This window comes from Leucopleurus acutus (genome assembly GCF_964270905.1).
Source record: "Leucopleurus acutus genome assembly, chromosome: 3".
NCBI lineage: Eukaryota > Metazoa > Chordata > Mammalia > Artiodactyla > Delphinidae > Leucopleurus > Leucopleurus acutus.
In genome coordinates, this window is record NC_139145.1 from 10,764,164 (window position 1) to 10,778,322 (window position 14,159).

Consider the following 14,159-nt stretch of genomic DNA (forward strand, 5'->3'; position numbering starts at 1 on the left):
GCCCACAGCCCAAGGAAGGCCCTGGGAGCCAAAGTGGGAAAGGGGCTGGGACCAGCTGTGAGCATCAGGTGGGCCCCGAACACTGGCCAAGGTTTCTGGAGGGGCGCGGGTGCCAGGCCCCATCCAGCAGAGGGGCTGCTGGGGTCACATGGAATCCTTGAGACAATTTGAGGCAACACGAAGGGGAGCACTCTTGACTTGTGATTTGCTGGGGATGTTTCTTGCCGGGGCTCAGGGCGAGGGTCTCTGTGTCCTCCATGACTGAGAGAAGTGCTAAGGGCGCTCCGGCTCTGCTGTAACTGGGTCTTCGAGAACCTGATCCAGCACTGAGCATTACTGGGTGTCCCCCAGTTGTATCTCCAGCCCCAGCGTTGTTAGGGGACTTCAGTTTCAACTGGAATCAGGCGGGACATCACACCTCCAACCAGGGGGCTCCCATTGCCCCAGCCAGGTTGGGATGAGTTCAGAGGTCCAAGAGACCCCTGGGCAGGGGCGTCATTGGGTCGTAGAACGTGAAAGGTTTGGGACAGGCTCCTCAGGCCAGGCAGACTCTGTGGACTCACTGCAACGGGAGGGTGCTGGGGTTTGGGGACCCCGCAAAGATATGGGGAGGGGAACCCTGGCTGGGATGGAGTCATTTCGGCAGGTCACTCAGGAGGTCCTGGCTCAGCCGCATATCCAGCCGCTCAGGCAGGGGGCGTGGTCCGCGCTCCCCTGCCGAGAGGGTGCGGCCGACCAGCAGAGGCGTGGTTGGGGGCGGGGCCTCCGCGAGGCGGGGCGACGAGGAACCCGGGCAGCGGCGGCCGCAGCAGGAAATCGGGGCTGGGCCCCGCTGGCGCCGGCGCGCGATTCCATCCCAATCCCCGTCCCAGCCGAGCGATCCTAGGGCCGGACCATGGACTCAACAGAGCCGGGTAGGCAGCCCGGGATACGGGATCAGAGAGGGGCCTCCCCCGACAGTATCCTACTTCCTAAATCAATGAGGGGCCCCGCCTATCCCTCTCCGTCCAGAGAGCCGGGAGAGGAGTTCCTGAAGGAGGAACGGGGAGGACACGGGCATGCTCCACTGTGGGAACCCCCAAGCTGAGGAGGACCCAGGACACCAGTCCCTGATCCCCCCTCCCCCTTTGGAGTCTTCACCCCGGATGCCTGGGGGAGGGGGCCCAGGAAGGGGAAGTGGCCGCTTCTGCTTCTGATATTTGTGATGGGGGCAGGGTGTCACGACCGCTGATGGAGAGGGCAACGCGGCAGGATCCCCACCCGGCTACTCCATTGCCCGGGGAGGGGGACATGCTGATCTGGGCTCCCTAGAAGTGGTGCCTGCGACAGAAATGTGGCAAGGTCCGACTTCGTTTCCGCCTGTCTTTGTGTCTCTGCTTTGCATATTGATTGTCATTTGGTCTTTATGCCTCTTGTGGTTTCAGGCTGGTTGTGTGTGTTTCTGTGGCAGGCCATGTGCCGTTCTGTCCCACGTGTATTTCCATCTGTCTGGGCTGAGGTCCATGTGGTTCCATTGTCAAGCTGGCTCTGTCCCGGGAGACAGTGTGGCTGTATCTAGGATGTCTGTTTTGTCGCTTTGCTTCTGGGCCAATGCATGTGTGGGTGTCTCTGCTCCTCTAAGCAGCTGTCTCTGTGTTGGGTTGTGCCTGAGTCCATCTGCCTGTCCCAAGTCGGGTCCCACCCAAGCCCACACTCCCTCCATCCCAGCTCAGACACCCACGCCATCCTATACTCCCCATGGGAACAGAACTCTCTCTCTCTTCCCTTTCCCTCTCTCCCTCTCTCTCCCCCCCCCCCCGCCCCCGCCCCACCCCGACCCTCCAAACAACCTGCCAAAGTGCAGTGGGTGGAGGGAGGCTTCCATTGGCCCATGTGTGGTACTCCCCTCCCCAAGGGCTACCCTCAGCTCCTGAGAGCAGGAAGAGATACAGTGATATCTTCCGGAGCCTGGACAACCTCGAGATCTCACTTGGGAACGTGTGAGTCTGTGCCTGAGTAACCCCAAATTCCACCAGGATCCCCCAAATCCCTAACCATTTAGGTGCCTGAAACCCCATTAGGAACCTGCAACTTCTGGATCCTCAAAACACCTGAATATCCCAAAATTCAACCCCCCAAATCCACCTGAAATCCCCAAAGTGACCCTAGGGCCCCCACGTATCCTTCTTGTGACCCTTGTGACCCCTTAAAACACTTGAGAGCTTTATAATCCCACTCTGAACCCCAAAGTTACCTGGGATCCTTCAAATTCTATCTCAAGTCCCATAAAAAAAAGCTCACATACTTTCCCCTCTAAAGCCTCATCCCTCAGGACTCCTAGATACAATAGACATCACAGAGGTGATATCTAGGACCATCCCCAAACTGCCTTGGGGCCCCCAGCACCCCTAGGTGGGACAGACTGGGTGGAGGGTGGCATCCTGACACCCTTACCTCCCAGGACCCTTGAGATGCTGGCTGGAGACCCTGTGCTTTCAGGAGACCCAGAACCTGACAAGACCCCCACAGCCACTTTGGTGAGGGATGGGACCAAGGGGACAGGGAGGAGGGGACCTCGGAGGAGGGGGTCTGAGGAAGGTGGAGCCCCTGCCCTGCTTGTTCCTGAATGCTGTCTCCCTCCCCCTCAGACGAGTGAAACCAACCGTTGGAGTGGTCCCTCCCCAGAGGATCCTGCACCCCTTACGGGTAGGGGGGCTTTGAGGCCAAGCGAGGTGGGGGGGGCAGAAAGGAGTCCTTCCATCATCAACTGCCTATTCCATGCACCAGGGACACGGCAGTGCACACAACAGACCTGAACCCCTGTACTCAGGGAGCCCCCAGTCTGAGTGGAGAATCAGTGTAAAACAACCTGGACAAATGAGAACAAGGGGGTGTTTGGGGAAGCCATAGGGTGTAGAACAGGGTCTACTGGTCTGGTTTGAGGGCTCAGGGAAGGCCTCCAGGGGAGGGTTCAGAGGTCAGAGGTCCAACCGTCTGCCCCAGGGGAGGAACTGGACTTGCGGCTCATTCGGACCAAGGGGGGTGTGGATGCAGCCCTGGAGTATGCTAAGACCTGGAGCCGCTATGCCAAGGAGCTGCTGGCCTGGACTGAGAAGAGAGCCAGCCATGGTGAGGGCCCCTTCTACCGGGTCCCAGGCCCTGCCCAGACCCTGCAGTGCTCACACCCTGCCTGACTCACACCCCTGCTGTCTGCCCCCAGAGCTGGAGTTTGCCAAAAACATCATGAAGATTGCTGAGGCGGGAAAGGTGTCCATCCACCAGCAGGTAGCCATGAGCACACACACCCCCCCCAGAGCCCAGTCTCTCCAGAACCCCAGCCAGATACCCCTAGATCCTCAGCATCCTCCAACACCAGACGGCCTCTCCCCACCCTCAGAGCCACATGCCACTGCAGTACATCTACACCCTGTTTCTGGAGCACGACCTCAGCCTGGGAGCCCTGGCCATGGAGACAGTGGCCCAACAGAAAAGAGACTACTACCAGGTGAGGGGGCCCTTCATGCATTATTCCCTCCACAACCACCTGGAGGAAGGCACTGTTACCATCAGCACCATTTGCTGATGAGGAAGCTGAGACCCGGGGATGCTGAGGAACTTGCCCAAGGTTACCCAGCAGAGATTAGAACCAGGCTTCCTGTGCTATTGCGAAACCGTGCTTTTGTTCTTCTGCGGGCCACGGGGCAAGGTGCCAAGTGTGCCCAGGAAGAGAGCCTTGGCATCTTTGGGTCTAGGCAGAAAGGATGGAGGTGACCACTGAGACTTTCTGGAGACACTGGGCTAGGGGAGGGCAGAGGTCTTCTGGGTGAGAAGACCCAGGAGAGAGAGTGCAGACCCAGAAAAGGTCCAAAGGATGAAAGACATGTGGCCCCAGTGAATGCAATGATCGAGTAGCCCTGAGGCAGCATCCCCATTCCCCATCCTTCCCAGCCCCTGGCTGCCAAACGGACTGAGATTGAGAAGTGGCGGAAGGAGTTTAAAGAGCAGTGGATGAAAGAGCAGAAGCGGATGGTAAGGTCTAGGGTGGGGGGCTGGGGAAGCGGACTGGGGAAGGAGATGAAGAAGCAGTGACCGCGTCCCTCCTCCGCCCACAGAATGAGGCGGTACAGGCACTGCGGCGGGCCCAGCTCCAGTATGTGCAGCGCAGCGAGGACCTGCGGGTGCGCTCCCAGGCGTCCCCCGAAGACCCGGCCCCCCAGGCCCAGCCGGGACCCAACAAGCAGCAGGAGCGGCGGCGGCGCTCTCGAGAGGAGGCCCAGACCAAGGTGGGGACTCGGCCCCGTGCCCCCCTGTGCTTCGGCACCCCCGGTCCCACGATCTGTCCCACACACGCTCCCTGCCTTGGTCTCTCCAGGCGCTGGAGGCCGAGGCGCTGTACCAGGCCTGCGTCCGCGAGGCCAATGCGCGGCAGCAGGACCTGGAGGCCGCCAAGCAGCGGATCGTATCACACGTGCGCAAACTGGTGCTGCAGGGGGACGAAGTGCTGAGGCGGGTGAGACCCTAACCTGACGGCTGTCCACCACACTCATTCGCCCTGGCTAGGCGCCTCCAGCCCCTAAACCATCTCCAGAGCACCAGGACCCACTCCCTCTTGCTGGACAGCCAGTTCCCGCCCCCCAGACCCTGACTGCACTTCCCCCTCGGCCCCCTCCCAGGGGGTCCTACCCCCAAGATGACCCACCCTGGTTCTGACCACACCCCCAACCCCAGCTGCGGGCGGGCTCCTGTCCCTAAGCCACCTCCCACTGCCCGGCCCCACCCCCAAGCCTGGACCGAGGTGGTATCTCTCAGGGTCAGGCCATGCCCCTGGCTCCCAGACCCAGACCCTCTCTCACCTGAGGCCTCCGCCCCACAGGTGACCCTGGGATTGTTCGGGCTGCGAGGGGCTCAGGCAGAACGCGGCCCTCGCGCCTTCGCCGCCCTCGCCGAGTGCTGCGCGCCCTTTGAGCCGGGCCAGCGATACCAGGAGTTCGTGAGGGCGCTGCGGCCCGACGCCCCACCGCCCCTGCCACCAGCCTTCTCTTTCCAGGAGTTCACGCACGGGTGGGTCCCCAGGAGCGGGGTCAGGTAGGAGCCAAGCAGGTGGGTGGGGTTGTCCCAGTCATGGGAGAGTTGGGAATTTGGGGCTACTGCACTGGGGGCCACGATGCTCATGGCCATAAGGGCTTGCAGACCCAAGTACTTGGAGTTGGGGCCTAAACGGGATGCCAGGGTGATGTCATCCCAGGCAAGTTTCCTGGTTATCAGAGCCCTCAAACCTCTCCTTTCAGTTCCCCTCTGGACACAAGAAAGAAGCTCTCTGGAGCCCCACCTCCACCACTGGATGAGAGTGCAGCTGAGCCAGGCCCTTGGGAGGACACTGGCACAGGCTGGCAGGGTGAGTGCCATGAAGGGCAGGCAGGAGTGGTGCTGGGGCAGGAGGCCACACCTAACTGACCTCTCCCCTCCTAGGAACTCTGGGCCCCACTCTGGCCAGTGATGTGGACAGCATGGGTGGTGGCAGCGAGTCTCGGTCCCAGGACTCTCCCACTTCCAGCCCAGGTGGGACCATCCTCCAGCCCCTGGCCAGGCTCTGACCCTCAATCTCAAACCCATTCTTTGACCTCTGACCTACCCTGCAACCCTGACCTATTTTCTCAACCTCTGACCCATTCTCTTGATCCAACTTCTGAACCACCCCCCAGGTTCTTCAACCCCTAACTCCTGACCTGTCTGACCCACCCCCTCCTGACCTCTGACCCTTTCCCCAAGGGCATCTGTGGGTGGTTTTGGAAGGCCAAAAACCAGGAATGTTTCCTTAGCCTTGGAGCCTCCCCATGACCTCTGTGACCCCCAACCTCTGTAACCCTCTGACTCCAGGCTCTGGCACGAGGCGGCTGGTGAAGGTCTCGTCCACAGGCACTGAATCTTCAGATGACTTGGAGGAGCGAGACCCTGGTGAGGCTGGAAGCAGGTAGGGGTGGGGTGGGGGTGGACTAGGCACTCCTGACCCTGTCTCCCTGCAGACCTGGGAGATGGGCTGGAGAACGGGCCAGGCACCCCGTTCAAGAAGTGGACACTGTCCAACGCGGCCCAGACCCACCGGCTGCGGCGGCTGCGGGGCCCAGCCAAGTGCCGAGAGTGCGAGGCTTTCATGGTCAGCGGAACCGAGTGCGAGGAGGTGTGGCCTGGGCCGATGACCTAATGACCTCTGCTGAACCCCAGTGACCTCTCTGACCCCAGGCATCTCTCTGACCTGAGATCCCTAAGACCTTCCCACCCCTGGGACCTGCCCTGATCTGATGATCTCCTATGAGCCCCCTGCTCCCTGAGGATCCCTGTGACCTTCTCTTCCCCCACTGACCCCCGATGACCTCCCTGACCCTGTGACCTTTCCCTCAGTGCTTTCTGACCTGCCACAAGCGCTGCCTGGAGACTCTACTGATCCTTTGCGGACATAAGCGGCTCCCAGCCCGGACCCCCCTCTTTGGGGTCAACTTCCTGCAACTGCCAAGGGACTTCCCGGAGGAGGTGCCCCTTGTGATCACCAGGTGCACCACCGAGATAGAACAGCGCGCCCTGAGTGTGCAGGTGCCACCTTGACCCTTGACCACCCCCAAGAGTGAGTGACCCAGCCCTCTCAATGGCCAGATTGCAAGCCAGCTGTCCAACTTCCCACCCCCGCCCTTCAGGGCATTTATAGGGTCAGCGGGTCCCGGGTCCGCGTGGAACGGCTGTGCCAGGCTTTTGAGAACGGCCGAGCATTGGTTGACCTGTCAGGGAACTCGCCTCACGATGTCTCGAGTGTTCTCAAGCGATTCCTCCAGGAGGTGGGTGCTCAGCAGCTCAGGAGTCAGAGGCCGGGTGGGCTCAGACTGAGGACCCTCTGTAGCCCACCAACACCCATGTCCCCCCTGCCATTCCACCCCCAGCTCACTGACCCCGTGGTCCCCTTCCACCTCTACGACGCCTTCATCTCTCTGGCTAAGACCCTGCATGCAGACCCTGGGCACGACCCTGGGACCCCCAGCCCCAGCCCTGAGGTTATCCGCTCGCTGAAGAACCTCTTGGTGCAGCTGCCTGACTCTAACTACAACACCCTGCGGCACCTGGTGGCCCATCTATTCAGGTGTGCACTGTCCTTGACCTTGACACATGACTTCTGACCTGAGGCAAGGATCCAGGACTCCTTCCTTGGACATGTGACCACTGACCCCTGACCTCTGACCTTTGAATGTGTTTTCTGAGCTCTGAAACTTAATACATGACTCCTGACTTTGTATGCTGACCCCTGACCCCCATTGCCAGGCATGTGGCTGCTGGTCGTACACAATGACTGGGACCACTTACCCATGACTTGGGCAAGCTGCCACTAGCCTGGCTTGCAGATCCTACCCGATGACCAATAACCATACCCTCTGTGCCCTGACCCTTCTCCTCACACTGTCCCCAGGGTGGCTGCACAGTATGAGGAGAACAAGATGTCTGCCAACAACCTGGGCATTGTGTTTGGGCCGACACTGTTGCGGCTGCCGGACGGTCCAGGGGTAGCCAGCGCCGGCCCCGTCACCTGCCTGCTAGACTCCGTGCACCAGGCCCAGCTCATCGAGTTCCTCATTGTACACTATGAGCAGATCTTCGGGGTTGATGACCTCTTCCTGGCCACTGAGCCCCTGCCCCGAGACCCCAGCCCACCCACTACGACCCTCCCAACCAGCCCCCAGCCACCATACTCACAACCTGCCCTGGATGCCCTGCCCATATCCCTAGCCTCGGACCTCAATCCAGACACCATGCCCCTTAGTGCCCTGGAGAAGCATCCCGAGACCACGCCCACAGAGGTAAGGAAACTGCTGGGCCCACAGACATGGGGAGAGCCTTCTCTCCATTTAATCCTCTCTCTCTCCTGTCTTCCTTCCTTCCTTTCCCTTGAAATTTGTCTATTTCATTCCCTTTCTCCTTTCCTTATTTACCCTGCACTCATTCTGAAAGGAAAGGTAAGGAATGGAGTGGTGGGAAATAATGGAGTAACAACAGGGTAGAGCCTTGCAGAGATACTAACATGAGTACCATTCATTCCTTCAACAGAATATTTATTGAACACCTACTATGTGCCAAGCATTGCTCTAGGCATTGTTCTAGGCATCAGTTAGCAAAATATTCAAAGACTCCATCCTCTTGGTTGCCTACCTTCTAGTGGGAAAGAAACCAACAATAAACAAGAAATATGATACAAAGTCAGTTATACAGGATGTTACAAGGTGATGAATACTATAGAAAAAAGAAAGGGTAGGGTAAAGTAGGGGACATCAAGGGCACCAAGGTGAGAGGTGGTGGGCAGTTTGTAGCAGTAAATAGGATGTTGTGAGTGGGTCTCATGGAGAAGATGGGTTTGAGCGAAGACTGGAAGGATGTGAGGGGGGAGTAAGCCAGGTGGAGATCAGGGGAAGGGTGTTCCAGGCAAAGGGAACAGCCAGTACAAAGGCCCTGAGGTGGGACCATGCCTGGTGTATTCAGGGCAGAGCCCCATGCTGTAATGAATGAGTGAGGGGAAGGTGGAAGGAAGTGAGGCTAAAGAGGGCTGTGCAAGCCTCCATAGACTGCACGCCTACAATGCAGGGGTGCTTGCATAGTAATTGCCTTAAGAGGTAAATACTGTTAATGAAAACCATTTACAGATGAGACTCTTAGGGGAGGCTTTCTGACCCTCAGATCCTGATACACTTACCATTCCCGAGAGCTAGGATCTCCCCTGCAGCACCCCAGAGCTGGGAAAGCTGCTGCTGGTGAGGTGTGGGACTCTGAGAACTGGAATACCTTAGAAAGTGCTCCGGACACAGAGAAAGAATTCCAACTGCTATTAGCATTTAGCGAAAGGATGAACTAAAAGATATTCAGATAAGCTAAAAAGCAGGCCTGAAATTGCAGAAGGTAGAGCAGGATGAAGACCGGTAGTTCACCCATTCCTAATGCAGAGAAGGCTGTCACTTTCCGGGCTGGTCCTCTGTTGAACAAAGGCATTCCTGCCCTCACAGAGCCCACAGTTGAGATTAATGACACTGCTCTTCACAGGAGGACAAGCAGTACGCTCTCAAGGGCATCATCTCTCCCCAGACACCAGAACTGCAAGGGAACTTTTGCATGTCTGCGAGTCTCAAAGAACTGGCATTTTACTGCTGGAGGTCTCATTCCTGGGTTTCTTCTTGCAGATTCCAACTCTGCAGAGGGACCAGGAAGAGGAAGTCACCAAAGACACCAAAAATGAGGGAGAGGAAGGTGAGTGTGTTGTGGGGTAGCCCAGGGGTTCTGGGGTTGCCCCTGCCTTGGGGTAGGTTGGCTGAATGATGACAATGGGGGAGGGGTGTATCCAGAGGACTTAGGGGTGCTCAGCATTGACCACTCTATCCCACAGTGTCCAGCCAAGGCCCTGAGGACTCACCCCTGGGGACACAGTCCCGTGGCCACTTCAGCCGCCAGCCAGTGAAGTATCCCCGGGGGGGTGTACGGCCTGTCACCCACCAGCTGTCCTGCTTGGCCGTGGTGGCTTCCAAATTGTGCGAGGAGACCCCTGTCACATCAGTGCCCCAAGGGAGCTTGCGGAGGCCAAGACCCGGCCCTGCCGCCACCTCCCGTGAGGGCAGCCCTCTGCGCCGCACCCCACTGCCCAAGCATTTTGAGATCACGCAGGAGACGGCCCGGCTACTCTCCAAGCTGCACAACGAGTCTGTGCCCAAGGCCACCTGCTGCCCAGGCACCCAGCCTGAGGAAGCTGAGGACCATTTCTGACTATCCCAGCACTCTGACCAAGAAGCCCAGGACTGAGAAGATGGGCCCAACATCCCAGGAGTTCAATGTTGGGGTGTCTGGAGAGTTCCTATGGGGAAAGACTACATGGCCTAGGGGAGAACTAAAACCCTTCAGCAGCAATGTATCAGTATCCCCCCCCCCCCCACTAGACACAGGTCAATGTCAAGTGACAGGGCCACTCAGGTTCAGAGGTCACTCAGGGTCAATACAGATCATGGTGTCCTTGAGGTCCACCCTAGTCTCTGACCCCTAGGATAGGGGTGCTTTTTGCTACTTTGGTTGTTGCCACTCCCCCATCTCTGTCTGCCTCCTTAGCTGATCCCAAGTGACCACATATTAGAGGATGTGGGCAACCCAGACTCAACATCCTGCCTGGGGTCTGGTGGCCTCTGAATAAACTGTGTCCTTTATAACCTTGAGTGTCTTTCTTTGCCAGGGAAGGGTGACAGGGGAGAGGTCGGTGAGGCAGCATCTTTTTGCCCCATTTTACCGACCAGGGAAACCAAAGCCCCCTTTCTTTCATCTCAGAACACCCCGAGCACCTACATGCAGTAGAGGCTGGGCCTGGGCACCTGGCTGAGTCACACCGGGCTGGCGCTCCCGGAGCTCAGCGTGCGATCCGGTCCTGCACAATCAAACAAACATAACTAAGTGCAGATAACCGAGACAATGGGGCTGTGTGCTCTGGGTCGTGGGAGTCCAGGGCCGCCACAGGCGTGGGCCGGGCAGGGAACAGCGCTGCCGGGGGCTGGATTTCGAGAAACCTGAGTGCGGCCAGAGAGTCAGCTGAGGCCAGAGAGGTCTGCGGGTCAAGGAAGGCTGCGTCGCGCGGTAGCTCTAAGCCGGCGAAGCCAAGGAGGGGCTGGGGTCGTGGCGGTGGGAGCCGGGTCGGATCAGGGCGTGGCTTAGAACTCGGCGACGGATTGGACACGAGGGAGCGGGCGGGGTGGGGCCGGGGCAGGGGCGCAGACCCTGAGACCACCCGGAGGTGGGCCCGGGCGGCGCCAGGTCAAGGCGGGAAATCTCGGGCAGTGAGTGACTCAGCCCCGCGAAGGCCCAAAACTGCGGGCGCGTGAGGTGTGCGGGGACTCGGGGTGGGGGTCCCGCGCCGGAAGTGGAGAGGGGCGACCGAGGAGACGCGAGGCGGAGAGGAAAGAGGGGAGCTGCGGTTCCGGGCGACCCTGTCCCCGCCGCGGCAGCGGAAGAGAGGCTCCTCCAGGTGGTGGGGACCGGGCGGGGCGGGGCGCTGCGGCGGGGGCGGGGCGGCGGGACCCCGCCTCCAGTACTCTCTTGGCCGCTCCCGCCAGGCGCACCCAGACGCCCTTCTGCTCCAGCCCTCGTCGCCCGGTCATGGGTCTCGGGCGCGAGGCCACCCTGTCTGCGGCGTGACGGGCGGCTCAGGTGAGACCCGCGAGGACGGGGGAGGGTGGGCGCGGGGCCTGGGGAGGGTGCGGCACGTGCTGCGGGGCCCGGGCGCCGCCCCCTCCTCTCCTACCTCCTCCTCTTCCTCCCCTAGCCTGGGGGCCCCCAGAGGCCCGGCCTGCTGCCGCCTTCCTGACCGCCCCTTTTGTCCCACTCGGAACGGCCCGATCCCCCGCCTGCTTCGGGAGCGCTCGCGCCCAGAGCCCGCCGCCCAACTTGTGGGGCTGCCTCACTGCCCGCAATCTGATTGCCCGAGTCACTTCCATATCCCAGCACCCACCTCCTGCAAGGTCCTAGCAGTGGCCCCACCCTGCGCACACACGGCCCCTGGGCTCCGCTCCCTGCACTGACCCCAACACCAAACACCCTCCCTTGCCTGCTTTCACAGCCCACACCCCTTTGTCTTGCCCTAACCGACCCCCCCGCCACACACACACACACACACACACACACAGATTGGTCACAGGTTGGCGCCGCGTGGGCAAATGAGTTTTGTTTTGATTCTTTAGGTTAAAAACAAAACCACCCAGTCGTTTGATTTGGGAGATACCCTTCTAAGAGTCTTATTAGTAATTAAGCAACAATTGCCCCACCCCACCCCCGAACTCACAGACTTGCTTTTCCAGGCCACCCTGGCCCCTACCACTACCACTTTGCCCTCATGCATCTGAGTTTGAGACCCTTGCCCTTCCTGTCCTAATCCTCCCTCTGGCTGCTGCTCCCTTCTCTGTCCTTCCAACAAGGACCTTCTGTACTGACCTTTCCCTCTGTGCCCCCAGATGGTCACCATGGGCCAATGCTACTACAATGAGACCATCGGCTTCTTCTACAACAACAGCGGCAAGGAGCTCAGCTCCCACTGGCGGCCCAAAGATGTGGTTGTGGTGGCACTGGGGCTGACTGTCAGTGTGCTGGTGCTGCTGACCAACCTGCTGGTCATCGCGGCCATCGCCTCCAACCGTCGCTTCCACCAGCCCATTTACTACCTGCTTGGCAACCTGGCCGCAGCTGACCTCTTTGCCGGTGTAGCCTACCTCTTCCTCATGTTCCACACAGGCCCGCGCACAGCCCGGCTCTCACTTCGGGGCTGGTTCTTGCGGCAGGGCCTGTTGGACACGAGCCTGACGGCGTCCGTGGCCACACTCCTGGCCATCGCCGTGGAGCGGCACCGCAGTGTGATGGCTGTGCAGCTGCACAGCCGCCTGCCCCGAGGCCGGGTCATCATGCTCATCGTGGGTGTGTGGGTGGCCGCGCTGGGCCTGGGGCTGCTGCCCGCCCACTCCTGGCACTGCCTCTGCGCCCTGGACCGCTGCTCGCGCATGGCCCCCCTGCTCAGCCGCTCCTACCTGGCCGTCTGGGCCCTGTCCAGCCTGCTCGTCTTCCTGCTCATGGTGGCTGTCTACACTCGCATTTTCTTCTATGTGAGGCGGCGGGTGCAGCGCATGGCAGAGCATGTCAGCTGCCACCCCCACTACCGTGAAACCACGCTCAGCCTGGTCAAGACTGTTGTCATCATCCTGGGTGAGTGGCACCCTACTTCCCAATTCCTGCGAGACTGATAGAGCATGATGGGAGGGGATGATCTGGGTGGGGAATGTTCTCCAAGGAGGTGCTACCTGAGCAGAGGCAAGGCAAGAGTTCCAGGCAGAGGGAACAGAAGGTGACAGCCCCAAACAGGACCAGCCCAGTGTCTCCAAAGAAGGGAGAAGGCCCACGTGACTGGTCCGCAGGAAGAGAAGGTCAGCACAGCCTCAAAAGGCACAGACAGGAGTCATATTTTGTTCTGAGTTCCATGGGAAGCCCTTAAGAGTTCTTAGCCAGGAGTAATGAGGTCTGGCGGTTGAATGTAGAATGGTCTGAGCAGGGGAGGTGCACACACCACCCCCAAGAAACAAAGAGCAACTCTTCCTAATCATTCCTTTTCCGCCACCGAGTAATCGGTCGGTCCCACAGTGACCTTTCCCCCAAAGAACAAATCTCTATGTAGAAATGTCCAGGGTCCTGTCCACCGTATACCAGTTAGGAAGGGATTTCCTCTGGCAGACAATCAGAGAAAGGTTTCCCCTCTTAGCACTTCTGCCCCATCATGCCGCAAAGGCAGCAAGACAGGCAGCTCTTCCCTACAAACTGCACAGCTGTCGCCCAAGCTCTGGAGACTCCTCCAGTTCTGAGCCATTGCAACAGCTGGCCCTGCTCACATCAGGCTCCATCCCGCAGGGGCATTTGTGGTCTGCTGGACACCGGGCCAGGTGGTGTTGCTTCTGGATGGTCTGGGCTGCAAGTCCTGCAACGTCCTGGCTGTGGAGAAATATTTCCTACTCTTAGCCGAGGCCAACTCGCTGGTCAACGCCGTGGTGTACTCATGCCGAGATGCTGAGATGCGCCGCACCTTCCGCCACCTCCTCTGCTGTCTGTGCCTTCGCCGGTCCACCCACAAGTCTGTTCGCTACACACCCTCCACCCAGACAGGCCCTAGCACTCGCATCATGCTTCCTGAGAATGGCCATTCCCTGATGGACTCCACCCTTTAGCTAACCTTGGACTTCAGCAGGGTACAGCAAATGCCAGAGCTCTGCCCCTGGCCACTTGTGGGTGCGCCCGGCTCTACCCAATCTGCGGGCCAGACTTAAAGGCAGACCCTCAGTCTGGCTTGGCATGAAACCACTGCCAGCCCTACCCAGGCAGACAACTGTGCCCATCTCAGGGCCTGTAGGTTGGGGTCATCTAAGCACCTGGGAGAGAGTTGAACGGGGTGCAGGAATCTGGCCCTTCAGTCATCTCAGGTTGCAGGGCTTTTTAACAGACACTTTTCTGTTTTTACTGCACATGCCTGGCAAGCCCTGTGGACTGCTTCCTCGTCCACGGTGGCGTGGGTAATAAAGGTGGGAGAGATGAGGGCCCCCTCAGGCCACACTGCCCAGTGCAACAGGGTAACAAGGATGGACCATGGGCGC

General features: G+C 59.5%; 2 protein-coding genes across 2 annotated transcripts; both read left to right on the forward strand.

Annotated features, from left to right (window-relative positions):
* Nucleotides 1–826: 826 nt before the first annotated feature.
* Nucleotides 827–10,166, forward strand: GMIP (GEM interacting protein). The gene is made up of 21 exons (XM_082834960.1): nucleotides 827–914; nucleotides 1,895–1,979; nucleotides 2,441–2,516; nucleotides 2,628–2,685; nucleotides 2,983–3,108; nucleotides 3,200–3,264; nucleotides 3,377–3,484; nucleotides 3,928–4,008; nucleotides 4,092–4,262; nucleotides 4,352–4,489; nucleotides 4,853–5,040; nucleotides 5,268–5,374; nucleotides 5,449–5,538; nucleotides 5,857–5,934; nucleotides 6,003–6,157; nucleotides 6,379–6,567; nucleotides 6,669–6,806; nucleotides 6,909–7,105; nucleotides 7,430–7,817; nucleotides 9,186–9,252; nucleotides 9,389–10,166. Exons 1-21 carry the CDS (start codon nucleotides 896–898, stop codon nucleotides 9,760–9,762), a joined length of 2,898 nt encoding a protein of 965 aa, XP_082691086.1. The 5' UTR covers nucleotides 827–895; the 3' UTR covers nucleotides 9,763–10,166.
* Nucleotides 10,167–11,984: 1,818 nt separating this feature from the next.
* On the forward strand, nucleotides 11,985–13,736 carry LPAR2 (lysophosphatidic acid receptor 2; the record flags this gene model as incomplete). Its single annotated transcript, XM_082834945.1, has 2 exons — nucleotides 11,985–12,726; nucleotides 13,423–13,736. 2 exons carry the CDS (start codon nucleotides 11,985–11,987, stop codon nucleotides 13,734–13,736), a joined length of 1,056 nt encoding a protein of 351 aa, XP_082691071.1.
* Nucleotides 13,737–14,159: the final 423 nt, after the last annotated feature.